Source organism: Mchenga conophoros, linkage group LG3 (assembly GCF_057382185.1).
Source record: "Mchenga conophoros isolate Kocher_MC1m ecotype Shallow Benthic linkage group LG3, M_conophoros_male_GT1.1, whole genome shotgun sequence".
Taxonomy (NCBI): domain Eukaryota; kingdom Metazoa; phylum Chordata; class Actinopteri; order Cichliformes; family Cichlidae; genus Mchenga; species Mchenga conophoros.
The window spans coordinates 65013456-65028978 of record NC_140528.1 but is presented as its reverse complement, the minus strand read 5'-3'; the positions used below and the strand labels follow the sequence as shown (position 1 = coordinate 65028978).

Genomic DNA, 15523 nt, shown 5'->3' with positions numbered 1-15523 from the left:
AACAGAAGTTATTCATTACTATACTATGAATGATTGGAATAAGTTTCAAGTAATTTGATTTATTTATGTGGTTTTTATTGAATTTTATAACGTTGGTGGTCCTCGTGGACAAAAATGACCCCAAAGTACAAAGTGTTGCAAAGAGCCGTATTTTCACACCATACTGTTTTCAAACATCTTTGATCTTGGATCACTGATGTGTGGGGTCAAGCACTGGTCATAACAACCACAACAGGCAGCACAATGAGGAGGCAGGTGCTCTATATTCAATGAAATTTTATTTATACAGCGCCAAATCACAACAACAGCCGCATCAAAGTGTTTCGTATTGTAAGGTAGACTCTACAATAATACATACACAGAAAGTATCCTCAAAAGCCTCCATTGCACCGGAGATTTGCATACTTTGATGAGCATACTTTTTTTTACCATGTTGTGCAAAGCAATGACCAGTAGGACAAAGCACATATTGTCCTCTAGTATAATGAGGAGGGAGAATCAATGTTCAGGAAGATCCAGGGTTAGAAGATATAGAAAATATTGTCAATATTTAGAGCACATGCTACCCTTTCTCTGAAAAAGCACATCAGCCACCTGCAGAAGTGGAAGAAGGCTATGAAGTGAAGAAAAGTGATGAAGAATCTGAACTATGTTCAAGTAGGTTCTCAGGCATCCAGGACATGGTAGTCTGAGGAGCTTGGAGAGAAAGTGACTGGGCTTCTTGAAGTTTCTTGAATTTTCAGAATGTGAAACTGAAATAGAAGATGTGTCAGAGGACTACACATCATCCATTTCAATTATGATGAAGACAAAGAATCAAGCAGGAAAGAGGAATCAGCTGAGACAGAGGAATATTTGCAGTAACGTGAGGAAACACTGATCTGGTCTTCTAACCTTCCCAGTGACAGACGATGCATGTGTAACGCGGTTAAAGGACCAGGGCGCCTGACTGCAGCCTCATAGACAATGAGCTATCAGAATAAGATTCGACTATGGAGCCTAAGGGTGTGAATAAAACACAGGAAACAAAAGTAGAGCTCAAATATATATATATTATGTTTGTTATGAGAAGTGTATAGACGGATGTACAAAAGAAATAAAAACATATGCATATATATCACAAACAAAAATAATGTTGACAATACAAAACAGCTTAGTAGGTTCCAAAAGGAGGTGGGATGAGGTGTAGTCCAGTATGTGATTTAGTTTAGTTCCATGGACCTGTGATAGGTCATGTGTCAACAATTTGTGATTCAGTCCATAGGTTCACAATTCCTACCGCAACGTAGCGGTGGTCGGGTGGCTCGCCATCTCGCGCTGATCAGGGCTGATCGCGGGAGAACAAAAAAAAAACCGTTGAGTCGAGTGTGAGGTAGTGTAAAGATGAATGAATCGGCCGGGTTATTGCACGCTGTCAACTGGCCTGTAGTGCAAAATTTGTCGTGATCTGACAAGTACGCCAACCACAGGGACAACAGCAGCCAGAGGAGCAGGGACATGCAGCTGATTGACCCGGAACTTATACAAGATTCATTCCCGCCACAATAAAGGGACTGGCGGAAGTGGGGTCAGAAGTTACCGTGGTTACACTCTCCCCCCCTAATCTCATGGACGTCCTTGTACATGGACTAGGCTGGCAGCGAATGACTGGTTGGCTGAGGTGTGAAGGCATCGTCTCCTCTTCTTCATCGTCTTGAAGAGCGAAGGAGAAGACAGAACTTAACCCATGCAGGAAGGTCTGAACGCTCTTTAACAGAGGCTTACCAGGCTTGATGTATTGCAGCCGATCAGGAGGATTCCTGGTGCGGGTTGAATGCCTCAAGGGTGGTTCTGCCTCAGGACTGAGAGGCTCTGATTCAGTAGGTGAGTGTTGTGACAAGTTACTTCTGGATGCTTCCGAATCAGAAGACAGACTTTCTTCATCGTGAGAAGTTTCGACAAGATCAACTGGCTCAAAGCCAGCTTCCACGGTTCCGCTAGCAATAACTTGTTCCTCTTCAGCAGGTACAGGTTCCTCTGAGAGGATAGCATTCTCTTCCTCTGTAGCCAATACTACAGGGACATCGGGCTGGTTGATAAGCGGCACAGGTTGCGGAGTATTGGGTAAGTCGATGGTTGTTGTGAAGGTGACAGGTTCAGCAGAGAAGGGAACAGGTAGGTATGAGATTAGTTCCTCTTCGTCATTGTTATCAGCATCATCAGCACGTACAGGAGACACGGGTAAGACAGGCATTTTCCTCTTCTGCTTAGTAAGCATTTCCTTTTCAGGTGGTAAATACCCACAGGGCAGTAGGAGGTCTCGATGTAAAGTTCTCAGGGGCTTGTCTTGGCCTTCGGGTCGAACTGTATACACAGGAAGAGTGCCGGCTTTCTTCACTACAATGTACACAGATGACTCCCATTTATCTGCAAGCTTGTGTTTGCCTCTTAGCCGCACGTTCCTCACAAGAACTCTGTCTCCAACATTCAGCTGTGATGCAGTGACATTTTTATCAAATCTGTTTTTGTTACGTTTCATCACCTTTTCTGAGTTTTCGATGGCCAGCTTGTAACTTTCTTCTAGGTGGGACTTTAGTTTGTCCACATATTGTGCGTGGGATGTTGATCCTTCTTTGGCAAGGGGTAGTCCAAAGGCCAAGTCCACCGGTAAGCGAGGTTGGCGGCCAAACATAAGCTCATATGGTGAAAAACCTGTAACATCGTTTCTTGTGCAATTGTATGCATGCACCAGGGGTTTTACAAAATCTTTCCAATGGGATTTCTGTTGAGCTGTGAGTGTTCCTAGCATATCCAGTAATGTTCGGTTAAACCGTTCAACAGGATTGCCTCTTGGATGGTATGGAGTGGTTCTTATTTTGTGGATCCCAGCCATTTCACAAAGCTCTCGGATGATTCTGGATTCAAAGTCAGGGCCTTGGTCACTGTGCAAATGTTCTGGGATACCATAATGCACAAGAAAGTTGTCCCATAAACATTTGGCAACAGTCCTGGCTTTCTGGTTTGGTGTTGGCACAGCAATGGCATATTTTGTGAAATGGTCAGTTATGACAAGTATGTCTTTGACTCCACGATCTGGTTCCACAGAGAGAAAATCCATGCACACCAGTTCCATGGGATGAGAGGTTTTGATATTGACCAGAGGTGCGGCTCGTTCAGATGGGGATTTGCGTCTCACGCATCTTTCGCACTGTCTTATTTTATTGACCACATCACTTGTCATCTTAGGCCAATAAAACCGGGAACGGACCAAGTCCAGCGTTCTGTCAATTCCCATGTGACCCATTTGATCATGTAGGTGGTTAAGTACAACTGGTCGATATTCCTCAGGTAGCACTAGCTGGTATGCGAAGTCACTTCCCACTTGTCTCTACCTGACGAGAAGGGTGTTATGGAGCTCCAGTTTATTTACTTCTCGCAGTAATAGAGGTAGATCGGGAAGTTCTTCCCTCAGGAATGGCGGTGGTGACTCGCCTCGTTCAACCTGAGCTATGACATGCCGGATGACAGGGTCAAGGCGTTGTTTGGCTGCAAGGTCAGCTGTTGAGATTTGGGGGAGTACCATGGAGGTGAACTGGATGTCGTCCGTGAAACTGTCAGGCAGACTGTCGACATTGACAGACATGGATAACACCAGAGCAAGATCAGGATCCGTGCTTGAACTGTACATCAGATGACGGTCACAAACTGCTTTGATGGTATGCTGGTCAATAGAGACATAATCTGGTTCATTGAGATGTTGCCATGCAAATCTCCAGATTCGCTCACGTTCTTTCTGTGACAGAGGATCATCAGACAGTTCACCATGAGGTCGGCGAGACAAACCATCAGCATCCGAGTTCTGCTTTCCTGCTCTGTAGATTAATTTGAAGGTGAAAGTGGACAAAGCTGAAAGCCATCTGTAACCGGTAGCGTCAAGTTTTGCTGATGATAAGAGGTATGTTAATGGGTTGCTGTCTGTCACAACTGTAAACTGAGCACCATAAAGGTAGTCGTGGAATTTTTCAGTCACCGCCCACTTCAAAGCAAGAAACTCCAATTTGTGGGCGGGATACTTTGACTCACTCCGGGAAAGACCTCTGCTGGCATATGCTACAGCTCTATTTTTTCCATCCTGCTCTTGATACAGCACCGCACCAAGACCTGTGGCACTGGCATCAGTGTGGAGTGTGTATGGTTTCTGGGGATCAGCAAATGCCAGAACTGGGGCAGAAGTGAGTTTGTCAATAATGGACTCAAATGCTTGTTGACACATTTGCGTCCATCGTCCTCCAAATGGCTCTTTGGGGTTGAGGTAATTCTCTGGCTTTACAGTTCGTCTCAGTTTCCTCTGAGAAGGTGGATAACCAGCCGTGAGTTCATGTAACGGCTTGACAATGGCCGAATATCCCTGGACAAAACGTCTGTAGTACCCAGCAAAACCAAGGAAAGATCTTAATTCCTTCAAGTTTTTTGGCACTGGCCAAGAAGTGAGTGTGGAAATCTTGTCCAGATCAGTTTCAACACCAGCCTGGGACACTACATGGCCCAGATACTTCACCGATGTCTGGAAGAACATGCATTTCTCAAGTGAAAGCTTCAAGCCAAAATCTTTGAGTCTGGTGAGAACTTTCATCAGGCGAGCTTCATGTTCCTCAAGAGTTGGTGCAAAGACAATGAGATCGTCAATGAAAACCAAGACTTCTTTTAGATTTAATTCTCCCATGCATTTTTCCATCAGCCGTTGGAAAGTGCTTGGTGCGTTGGTAATCCCTTGTGGCATCCGATTAAATTCCCAAAATCCTACTGGGCAGACAAAGGCAGTCTTTGCCTTATCCTTCTCCTCCATTTCGATTTGGTAGTAACCCGACTTGAGGTCTAGCACCGTGAACCACTTTGATCCTGCAAGTGCGGAGAAGGTGTCTTCCAGTTTAGGCAGAGCATAAGCATCTTTGATTGTTTGCAGATTGAGTTTGCGGTAGTCAATACAAAGACGTATACTGCCGTTCTTTTTGCGTGCAACCACAATTGGAGAGGCAAATGGTGAGTCAGATTCTCTGATAACGCCAGAGTCAAGAAGTTCTTGCAGGTGCTTCCTGACAGCATCAAGATCTTGAGGGTGAATTGGTCGTGGTCTTTGCTTGAAAGGAGTTGGATCGGACAATTTGATTTGGTGTTTAACTTTGTTGGTCCTGCCGAAATCCAGATCGTGTTTGGCAAATACTTCAGGAATAGTGTTGAGTTTTTGAACAATGCGTTCTTTCCAGTCTGGAGTTAAGGGGGAATCTCCAAAGTTGTATGGTGGTTGAGATGGAGGTAACGACTCTATAGACTGGTCTGAATACTGGGTGGGTTGCTCTTTGGAAATGACCTCCTGGAAGGCGCTGATTTCTGCAATAATAGCTCGAGCTGGAATGTGGATTTCATGGTTGGACTCATTACTCACTACAACAGGCAGAGAATATGGCCGACGTTTAGGTAAGTCCACAAGGCAGGTTTTTACTAGGAGTCCACCAGGCAGAGAACTGGAGGTGGGGTGTTCCAGAATAACTGCTTTCTCACCTTGGAATAGCCTTGTGACCAGGCATCCCTCAAGGACAGTGGTTTGGCCGGCAGTAATCGTATGCGGTTGGTCTGACTTTAAGATTACAGGAGCATACTGGTCATTTGAATTCTGGATGTGGCGACACTGGAGGATTTTATAAACTGCAATGTAACCGGAACCAGATGGCAGGAATGACTGCTCAGAGAGGGTATCACAGTGTTTGCTGTACGCAACGTCAAGAGTGTTGGTACCAACAAGTATCATTGGGGGTGATTGCTGGACGTCAGGCACGACAAGCGCAAGTGTATCAACATTAATGGATGAACCAAGAAAATTAGCTGGGAACGTCATGTTAATCTCAATGTATCCCAGGTAAGGTACGGCTTGTCCATTTGCTCCTTCTACTTCCAACAGATCATCCAGTGGTTTGATTGGATGGTCTGAAAGGTAAGTATTATAGAAGGAAAAAGGAATCGTAGTAACCTGAGAGCCAGAATCAAGAAGACAGTTGAAATGGTTGCCTTTGATTTGAATTTGGCCTGTGCTTTTGGTCCCCACAAGCCCTTTTGGCAACAATGGAAATTTGTTGTGGTTTCTGGGACTGTTCGTGCACGCAGCTCCTGTGTGTCCCACCACAGAAACTCCTTCTAGTTTAAAGATGAAGTATTTCTAGCGTCCCATTCTTGCTGTTTTTTTCTTAATTGGCTCTTTTTCTGTTCAACAAGACTGGAGTTTGCTCTGTTGTTGCAGGTGGAAGAAACATGGCCATCTTCTCCACAGTTAAAACAGTACCATGGCTTGGGTCTGGTATTTGACTGAGGTGAAGAATGACTGGATTTGGTTTGTCGTGGCTTAAACTTTGACTCGGTTGGACGTTTTTGGGACAAAAGTTGGGACATTTGCTGTTGGAGGGTTTGGAGTTGTTTTTTCATTTCTTTTAGCTCTTCATTGGCTGTAGAGTGCCCACAAGAACAAGTACTTTGGGATTGGATGTTAGCTTTTTGTTTTGATGAACCGATGTATTTCTTCATAAGTGACTCCTTAGCAATTTGTCTGTCTTCTTCTGTCCGTAACGACAACAACAAGTCAGAGAAAGGTGGTGGGTTGTCCTTTTGCTGTTCTAATTGTAGTTTGGTTAGTATAGTGTTATCCCAACACCCACGACAAAACTGCTTCAGCAGATGCTTATTCATGTCAGCAGCTGCAAGTCCTCCTTGCTTTACAACAGTGCTGAGGGTTAGCTGCAATCTTTGGAGGTAAGCGGATGGTCGTTCACCTGGATTTTGAAGAATGTTTAAGTATCGAGCATACAATTCTTCACCATCTTGAACTGTTCCAAAAGCGGAGTCAAGTACACTTAGTATGACTGAAGGCAATGTGTTGGGACTTAGACCTTTAACCAAATCAGCAACAGGTGACAACAGGCTCTCTATAATACGCCTGGCAACGTATAGAGCTGACACACTGGGGTCGGTAAGCAGTAGATCAATTTGGGAACGCCATGATTCAAAATCTGCTTCACTACTTGGCTTAGGAATCCTTCCTGAAAAAGCACGGAGATGTAGTGAAGTTGTGGTGCTTATGTCTGGGTTTCGGACCACATGCTCAACAACAACCCTTTGTATTTGTGGTGGGTTGAGATCAGGGGCTGTGAGTGATACTCTTGGAGTTGGTCCAGTCTGGCTTTGACGAGGTCGTGCCCCCTGCTGGTCAGTGGAAACCTGTCTGGCAGGAGGTGAAGACAATTGCTGCTGCTCCAGTTCCCTTTCTTCTTCCTCTACACCAATGTCCTCATCTACTCCATTTTCCTCATCATATTCAATTTTTCCATCATCACCTGCTCCTGCTTCATGCAAATGTTGACCAATCTGCCTCATTACTGTCTTCAAGACATCTTCAAACCGGTGCCCGCTGCGATCAGCAATATGCTCGAGCTCTTTGAGGTAATTGGGAGGGGGACTGCTGCTGTCCTCCGTGGCGGCGTACTCACAGGCCAAAGCTGTGACGCGGAAAACAAGGTCGGCAACACTTTTAGAACAGTGGGTGTATGGCAGAAACGGCTCTAGAGTTGTAAAAGCAGTGGTATCTACAAACTCAGCGATCAGGTTTTTGAAGAAAGTACTTGCGGGATCATTTACGTAAAAATGACGGCTAAGTTTTCCATAAGTACGCAAGTAGTCAAGAATTTCATTATCAGATTTTGTGTTAGACACACCGGAGATCATCACAGACTGTGATATATTTATGCCAGAAAGTGCAACTGAATCCATTTTTGATTTTATGTTCAGCAAAAGCGAAGTAAATAAGTAAAGAAAATTGTACGTAAGACCCCAAAATATTCACACACAAAGGCTCCTGGCTGGCTCGCCACTTGTAACGCGGTTAAAGGACCAGGGCGCCTGACTGCAGCCTCATAGACAATGAGCTATCAGAATAAGATTCGACTATGGAGCCTGAGGGTGTGAATAAAACACAGGGAACAAAAGTAGAGCTCAAATATATATATATTATGTTTGTTATGAGAAGTGTATAGACGGATGTACAAAAGAAATAAAAACATATGCATATATATCACAAACAAAAATAATGTTGACAATACAAAACAGCTTAGTAGGTTCCAAAAGGAGGTGGGATGAGGTGTAGTCCAGTATGTGATTTAGTTTAGTTCCATGGACCTGTGATAGGTCATGTGTCAACAATTTGTGATTCAGTCCATAGGTTCACAATTCCTACCGCAACGTAGCGGTGGTCGGGTGGCTCGCCATCTCGCGTTGATCAGGGCAGATCGCGGGAGAACAAAAAAAACCTGACCGTTGAGTCGAGTGTGAGGTAGTGTAAAGATGAATGAATCGGCCGGGTTATTGCACGCTGTCAACTGGCCTGTGGTTGGCGTACTTGTCAGATCACGACAAATTTTGCACTACAGGCCAGTTGACAGCGTGCAATAACCCGGCCGATTCATTCATCTTTACACTACCTCACACTCGACTCAACGGTCAGGTTTTTTTTGTTCTCCCGCGATCTGCCCTGATCAGCGCGAGGTGGCGAGCCACCCGACCACCGCTACGTTGCGGTAGGAATTGTGAACCTATGGACTGAATCACAAATTGTTGACACATGACCTATCACAGGTCCATGGAACTAAACTAAATCACATACTGGACTACACCTCATCCCACCTCCTTTTGGAACCTACTAAGCTGTTTTGTACTGTCAACATTATTTTTGTTTGTGATATATATGCATATGTTTTTATTTCTTTTGTACATCCGTCTATACACTTCTCATAACAAACATAATATATATATATTTGAGCTCTACTTTTGTTCCCTGTGTTTTATTCACACCCTCAGGCTCCATAGTCGAATCTTATTCTGATAGCTCATTGTCTATGAGGCTGCAGTCAGGCGCCCTGGTCCTTTAACCGCGTTACACATGACTCTCTCATGTGCCTCAGAGAAAGATGATCTACCACAGTCCAAGCACATGTGCCAGGTCCCATACTCCTTCAGTGGCTTTTCTACTCGAGTACTGAAAGCATTATACACAGTGTATTCTGCTTGTATTCTGCTTTTTAACGTTCACATGCCAATGGATGCATCAGAGACCAAGTTGGGGTTCAGTAACTTGCCCAAGGACACCTTGGTAAGAACTCCAGACTAGAGCACACAGAGATTGAACCAACAACCATCCAATTAGCAGATGACCTGCTCTACAGCCAACTCAATGATGAACAAGGAGGGACAACAAGAGAGGAAGAAAAATGGACCGAATGCAGCTGTAGGCATATGTGGGTGTGTTGATTCTTACTGCCGTGCATCCAGTAGAGTCGCTACGGCCAGTTTATGACATCCTGAGTCTGGTAGAGAAGTTTTCATGCTGACACAAGATTAATCATAGAAGCACAAAAAGGACATAATTTCTTGATAAAGACACAATAGATGATCGTCGTTCATGACACAAACGTGCTCCCATTTGAGGTGTATGATGTGTGTTGGTGTTGACTTGACTTGAAACACAAGTGGGTGTTCCTCCTGCTGTGATGTAAGATCCTGGTACTGATGTGACTGTATGAGCACCAAGTCCCCTTCAGAGGACTCTGTCCCCTCCAACAGAACATCCAAGTAAACCAGGGAACTTTGAGACAAAAACATGGGCAGCATGTGATGCAGGTCCAGCTGTACATGGAACATGCTCGTGGGCGATGGCAAACCGTCTGTCCTGCAGTCAGGACACGAGTTGTCCCTAACATTGCAGGTTTCCAAAAGAAAACAATCACCTGTAACAGCTTGTTTACTGTATATGCCCCTTGGCCTGCAACTGCAGAAAGAATGCTGTCCATGATGGGACCAGTGCAGAGGAATAAACCTGAGCTTCCTCCTGCACTTGGGTCAAATATGGACACGCCTTTGTCCTCATGAAAGTTTGCCTTCACTCAGACTCATGCCCTCCTACCATGCCAAAATATAGAAAACTGTCAGGCAATGAGTTGGAATAAAGTTGAATAAAACCTTGAAACACAGAGATGGATGATATTTTATACTTGTTGCTTCAAAGCAAACGGGGTCATTTTTGAGCCCTGAGGACCACAGGTGTGATTATGTGCTGCCATTTAAAATTTATAAATGGTTCAAAAAAAGAATTCTCACTAAAGTTCAACATACAGCACTCTGTATGTTGAACTTTAGTGAGAATTTAAAAAAAAATTTTTTTTTTTAAATATTTAATTAAATTAAATATTTAATTTTCTTGTTTTATTTTCGCTAAAAAACAGGGTGTATTTTTTGTAAACAAGGTCTGGTGGCCCTAAAATGTAAAATGTTGGGTAAATTATGTGTTAATGTGTTGGTCTTAAGTAAAACTAAGGTGTAACACTGAATTGATTGACAATTTATACTTTTTACTTTAAAAAAACAGTCAAATGAAGTGGGGACATTTTTGACCCCTGAGGACCACCAGTGTGATTATTTGCTGCCATTAAAAATTTTCAAACGCTTGAAAAAAAACTTTCTCACTAAAGTTCAACATACAGCACTCTCTAGTTATTCAGATAGTCAAAATTATCTAAACAATTAAATATTTAATTTTCTCAATTTGTTTTCGCTAAAAAACAGGGTTTATTTTTTGTAAAGAAGGTCTGGTGGCCCTAAAATGTAAAATGTTGAGTAAATTTTGTGTTAATGTGTTGGTCTTAAGTAAAACTAAGGTGTAACACTGAATTGATTGACAATTTATACTTTTTACTTTAAAAAACAGTCAAATGAAGTGGGGACATTTTTGACCCCTGATGGCTCACATTGTATGCAAATCGGGAGGACATCACAAGGGTTAAAACATCTATAATAATTGTAAAAAATAAAGTTGGCTACTTCGCAGATTTCACATATCGTGGATTACTTTTAGAATTTAACTCCCGACATAAACGAGGGGACACTGTATTTTCTTGTTCCCCAGTCAGTCGTGTCCAGGGTTGGGTATCGTCACTGATTTCTAGAAGTCGATTCGATTTGAATGTGGGAAATTTTGCCTCAGACAGTCAGAAATATTATAATTCTGATCACTTATCAGTACATGTCCATATTTTTATATCTATAAAAGTTGAGACTTTATCAAAGGTGTGAGCATAACAGCAGGTGCCTGCTCTCATTTACTGTTTTAGCTGGTTGGTGGCTGTTGAAATCTTGTGGTTTAACCTGAGATTCTGGCGTTTCGGGCAAAATACATTTATATTTAGAAAATCGATTCAGGATTTTATTGAATCAATATCACGTTATTCAAGCTAGAATCGATTTTAATCGGAAAATAGATCATCAAAACCCACCCTAGTCGTGTCTTTTGTTTCTCTGGTCTCTGTGCTCCGTGTTCCCTATGTTCAGTGTCTCGTCCGTGTCTGTGTTATACTTGCTGTTTTACTTTGACGGTCTCTTGTCCTTTGTCACTGTTTCTAGTTTTGCTTCACCCTGGTCTCGACTGTTCTCCCCTCATGTGTCTCATTCCCTCGTTTCACTCAGTGTATTTCAGACCCGTGTTTCTCTCTGTCAGTGTCACGTCGTCCCCTCACCATGCTGCGTGTTTCCGTGCTCCCTGAGATCAGTGTCACTAGTTTACAGGTTTCCCAGTGTTTTTGTTATTAGTTCCCAGTTTTTTGTTTTATTTTGTTTTTGCAAGTTTTTTTCTTTTCGTGAAAATTATACCGCTGCAATAAAGCAGCCTTTTAAGTTCATTGCTCTGATGATTGTTTTGCGTTTGTGTCCTACATCCTCCCTGCCACACAGCCGTATCATAACAGTTTCACTGTGAGTGATTGCTGTGGATTTTATGTAAAACTTTATGTTGCATCTTCAAAAAATAGAAATAAAATAACTGAGACTAACAATGAAGTATCGTTGACACTGGTTTACTGAACCTTCTTTTCAGTGCATGTACAGAACATGAGTATCCATTTTCTACTGCCTCCTACAGGACACACTCTTCTTCCACTTCCTTACAACATTAATGTAACACAGAACCACTACTGGCTCTCCTGGCATTACCATTGTAACGACACACTCATTCTTTTTCAGATGAATAACAGGAACTTAGGATGTAGGTATCTATGAATAATAACTATTATGCATACTCATATATTTATATAACCAACTAATTTCTTGCGATACCACACTTTAAAACTTGTTTTACGCTACTTTTGATACTAAAATGAGAAGAAAGCCTGCAGTTTTATTGAAAGACGTGATATTTTCTTGTTTTTGCATCCAACGTTGTGCAATAGAAATTTTTTTAAAGAAAAGGTGAAATATGCCCAACTTACATGACACAGTCAGTGTGATGATGTCACTCCACTGTGTTAACAAATACCCCAGAAACCACAGTACTGATGAAATTATTTTGTTTTGTTTTTGAAATTAAAATGAAAGAAATATGTTCAACTTACATAAGACAGTCAATGTAATGACGTCACTCCACACTGTCCAGAAAGAACCTCGTCTACCCCGGCAGCTGTATCCTCCACTGTCAGACTCAGTAACTCTGTTGATTGTATATACACTGGATGTTCCACGTATGTTTTTCTGGCCTCGTCTCCATTCATACATCCACTGAGCTCTTTCCCCTCCATGAATCTCACATGTGACAGTGACTGAGGTATCTTTGTATATTTCTCCTCCATATATCTGAGTGTAGGATGACTGCAGGGTCACAGTGGGCTTAGGAGGAGCTGTTCAAAGAGAAAATATCCCATCATCAGACTTATAGAAATATAAAACGATCATTGACACTTTCCTGGTTTTATTGCTCTTGTTAGGGGTAATAACGTTTTTTTCACCCCAGTGACAATTTGACTGAAAATCAACAATAAAAAGGTAATAAAAAAAAAATCAGATTAAACCTTAAACCTAATTTGCTGATATTAAGAATCTACCAGCAAAGTGACGGAAACAACCAGGTGTGCACAAATCTGTGCGACTGAACATCAACACACAATATCATGTAAACAACTTCAGTCTCTCAGATTGTACATTGTAAAAAAGAAGTTTTATACTCAAACATCGCACTATTTACTTATTTCTACATCTTTACATTTGCATATTTATGAGCATATAATCCAGAGTTGTCGGTGGGCTGTTATTCTTCTGAATAACCTGAGACCTTACTTTCCTGTCAGGTATAAAATCCTCTGCAGGACAAAGAGACTGTAGGATGGGTCTGTTAGAAGTAAGGACTGTTTTTTTTTTAAATAGAAAAGCGAGACAGGTGGAAATTAAACTCAGAGGAAGTCTGCATGAAAAGCTTTCCTACTATTAGTCAACTTACTTCACTTCTAACAGAAAACAATGTGTTTGTGTGTTTTTTAGCCAACATGCAGTTAGTTGGTGCAGTCAGACCCTTTGTACATATATATGCTAAATCACTTATCTGCTAACCTGCTGGCAAGACAAACAGATCAAACCACTGGCTCAGGCTTAGCTGTCCCACTGCCTCTGCCCACACCCACACTCCTCAAATTGAACCAGCCCACTGATATCTGAAGGAGGAGCTGAGTCTTTTATGTCAAATGTGTCCAGTTGAGGGAGGCCCCTTGGGAATTGTATTTTTTTTCTGCACACTATTTATTTGGTAATCAAAGAGTAATTTGAAGAGCAGACTGTGCCAAAGTTCAGGCAAAACAATCACAAAGGCCCAGTCTTAGTCTTAGCCTGTGTTTTAGTCTGCTTCTAGGAACAAATAGAAGCAACTTTTCAGCTGACCTTAGAGTTCTGTTTGGAGTTTGTTTATTTAAAAGATCAGAGAGCTACGAGGGAGTGAATCCATTCAGAGACTTAAAAACAAACAATTAAATAATCATTATAGCCTGGCTGCTACCAAAATAAAGCATATTACACAAGAATGGATGAAATAAATGCAGGAATTACTTTCTTAAAGTGAGCAGATGACATAACGAACGTCATTTTTGCAAATGCCCGAACCCTTTTACAACACAATTTATTTATTTCTCAAATGAGAAACTGTCATCAAAGATCACCTGCAGATTTTTTTCAAAGAGAGTTCTGAACTTTTTCAGAGGAACAAGGTTACACGAGCAAAACGAGGGTCTGAAGGTTCAAATAATACAATTTTTTGATCGTTTACATTCAAAAAAATGAATTGCCAACCATGATTTTATGTTATCACAGCAGTCTAGCAAAACCTTTAAATAGACTGTAAAACTCATGTCATCTGTTGGAAGGGTGGTTTTAGGAGTTTGATGGGCAGCAAACATTAAAATCCCCAAGAGTTAGAATGCTGTCAAATCTTTATATGATTCCAAAGAAAAGGGTGGAAATAAAATCCTTGTTTAGCTTGAGGGGATGATAAACAAGCACAGGAGAAGACCGATCCACCATAAATAATTATAGTTCAGAGCTGCCATAAATATCAGCAGTGAGGTGTTGGCATATAAAAGGGTTCAAATAGATGCAAGACCTCTGCTGTGACCAGGTTCCTGCAGGAAGCTGCCTGTGACTGTTGCAGGTGGTGAGAGCTTTCAGTCAGCTGAAAGAATTAAAACCTTTTTGAGTTCCACCAGGTCTCAGCACAGAGACACATTTTAATTTGTTTTACTTTGTTTAAAAATGTATATCCAAAGAATTACTTATGTTATAATTGCCACTATTTAATAGCATAATTACAAACAGTAATTTAAGAAGTAAGAAATGTCTTCTACACGATTTTATAGATAAGAAATTCAACATTAAAAATATAAAAATATTATAACATATAACAATATAACAAAATCTTTTCCATACTTCAGATGTTTAACTTTGAGTCTTTACTGTTAATTTTTATCAAAGCCATTTTTGCTACTTTTGATAATAAACAACAAATAAACAAAAAAGCCTTCGGTGTGTTACAATATAAATTAAAAAAACATAGTGTGAGTGAAATATCTCCAACTTACGTTTTACATTCAGTGTGATGACATCACTCCACTCTGTCCAGGAGGAGCCTCTTGTGGCCCGACAGCTGTATCCTCCACCATCAGACTCACTAACACTGCTGATTGTGTATTCATTGGATGTTGGAGATGTGTTTAACTTGGCTGGACTCCATTCATACGTCCACTGAGCTCCTTCACCTCCCTGAATCTCACATCTGACAGTGACTGTCTCACCGCTGTATATCACACCGCTGTATATCTGAGGCCAAGGTGGCTGCAGGGTCACAGTGGGCTTAGGAGGAGCTGTTCAAATAAACAGATATCATTAGCACACTGATAATTTGACTTGAAAATCAACAATAAAATGTTTTGTTTTTATTAAATAAATTAAACCAGGCAATTTACTGATCTTTATATTTGATTGTTTACTTATTTCTACATATTTGCATTTATTTATACATTTATGAACATGTAACCTATGAGCTGTAAGTTAGCTGTTGTTTGCAAACAATGCTGTTAAACCTCCAATATATCCAAATAATCACACAAAATTAAAAACAAAACCTGTTGTGTTGTTGCAAAACAAAGAA

The 15523-nt window shown here is 41.5% G+C and overlaps 1 protein-coding gene and 1 pseudogene across 1 annotated transcript in view; both read right to left on the bottom strand.

The window, feature by feature from the left end:
• LOC146580115 (obscurin-like) overlaps positions 1 to 15523 on the bottom strand; it is a 374391-nt pseudogene that overhangs the window by 232234 nt on the left and 126634 nt on the right.
• The window catches only part of LOC146580122 (leukocyte immunoglobulin-like receptor subfamily A member 3), a 43262-nt gene that overhangs the window by 14240 nt on the left and 13499 nt on the right, over positions 1 to 15523 (bottom strand). Inside the window, exons 3-4 of the mRNA XM_085250696.1 lie at positions 14955 to 15236; positions 12453 to 12734 (exon numbers count right to left, since the gene is read on the bottom strand). Of these exons, the coding sequence (XP_085106822.1) occupies positions 12453 to 12734; positions 14955 to 15236 (564 nt within the window). The remainder of the gene's footprint in view (positions 1 to 12452; positions 12735 to 14954; positions 15237 to 15523) is intronic.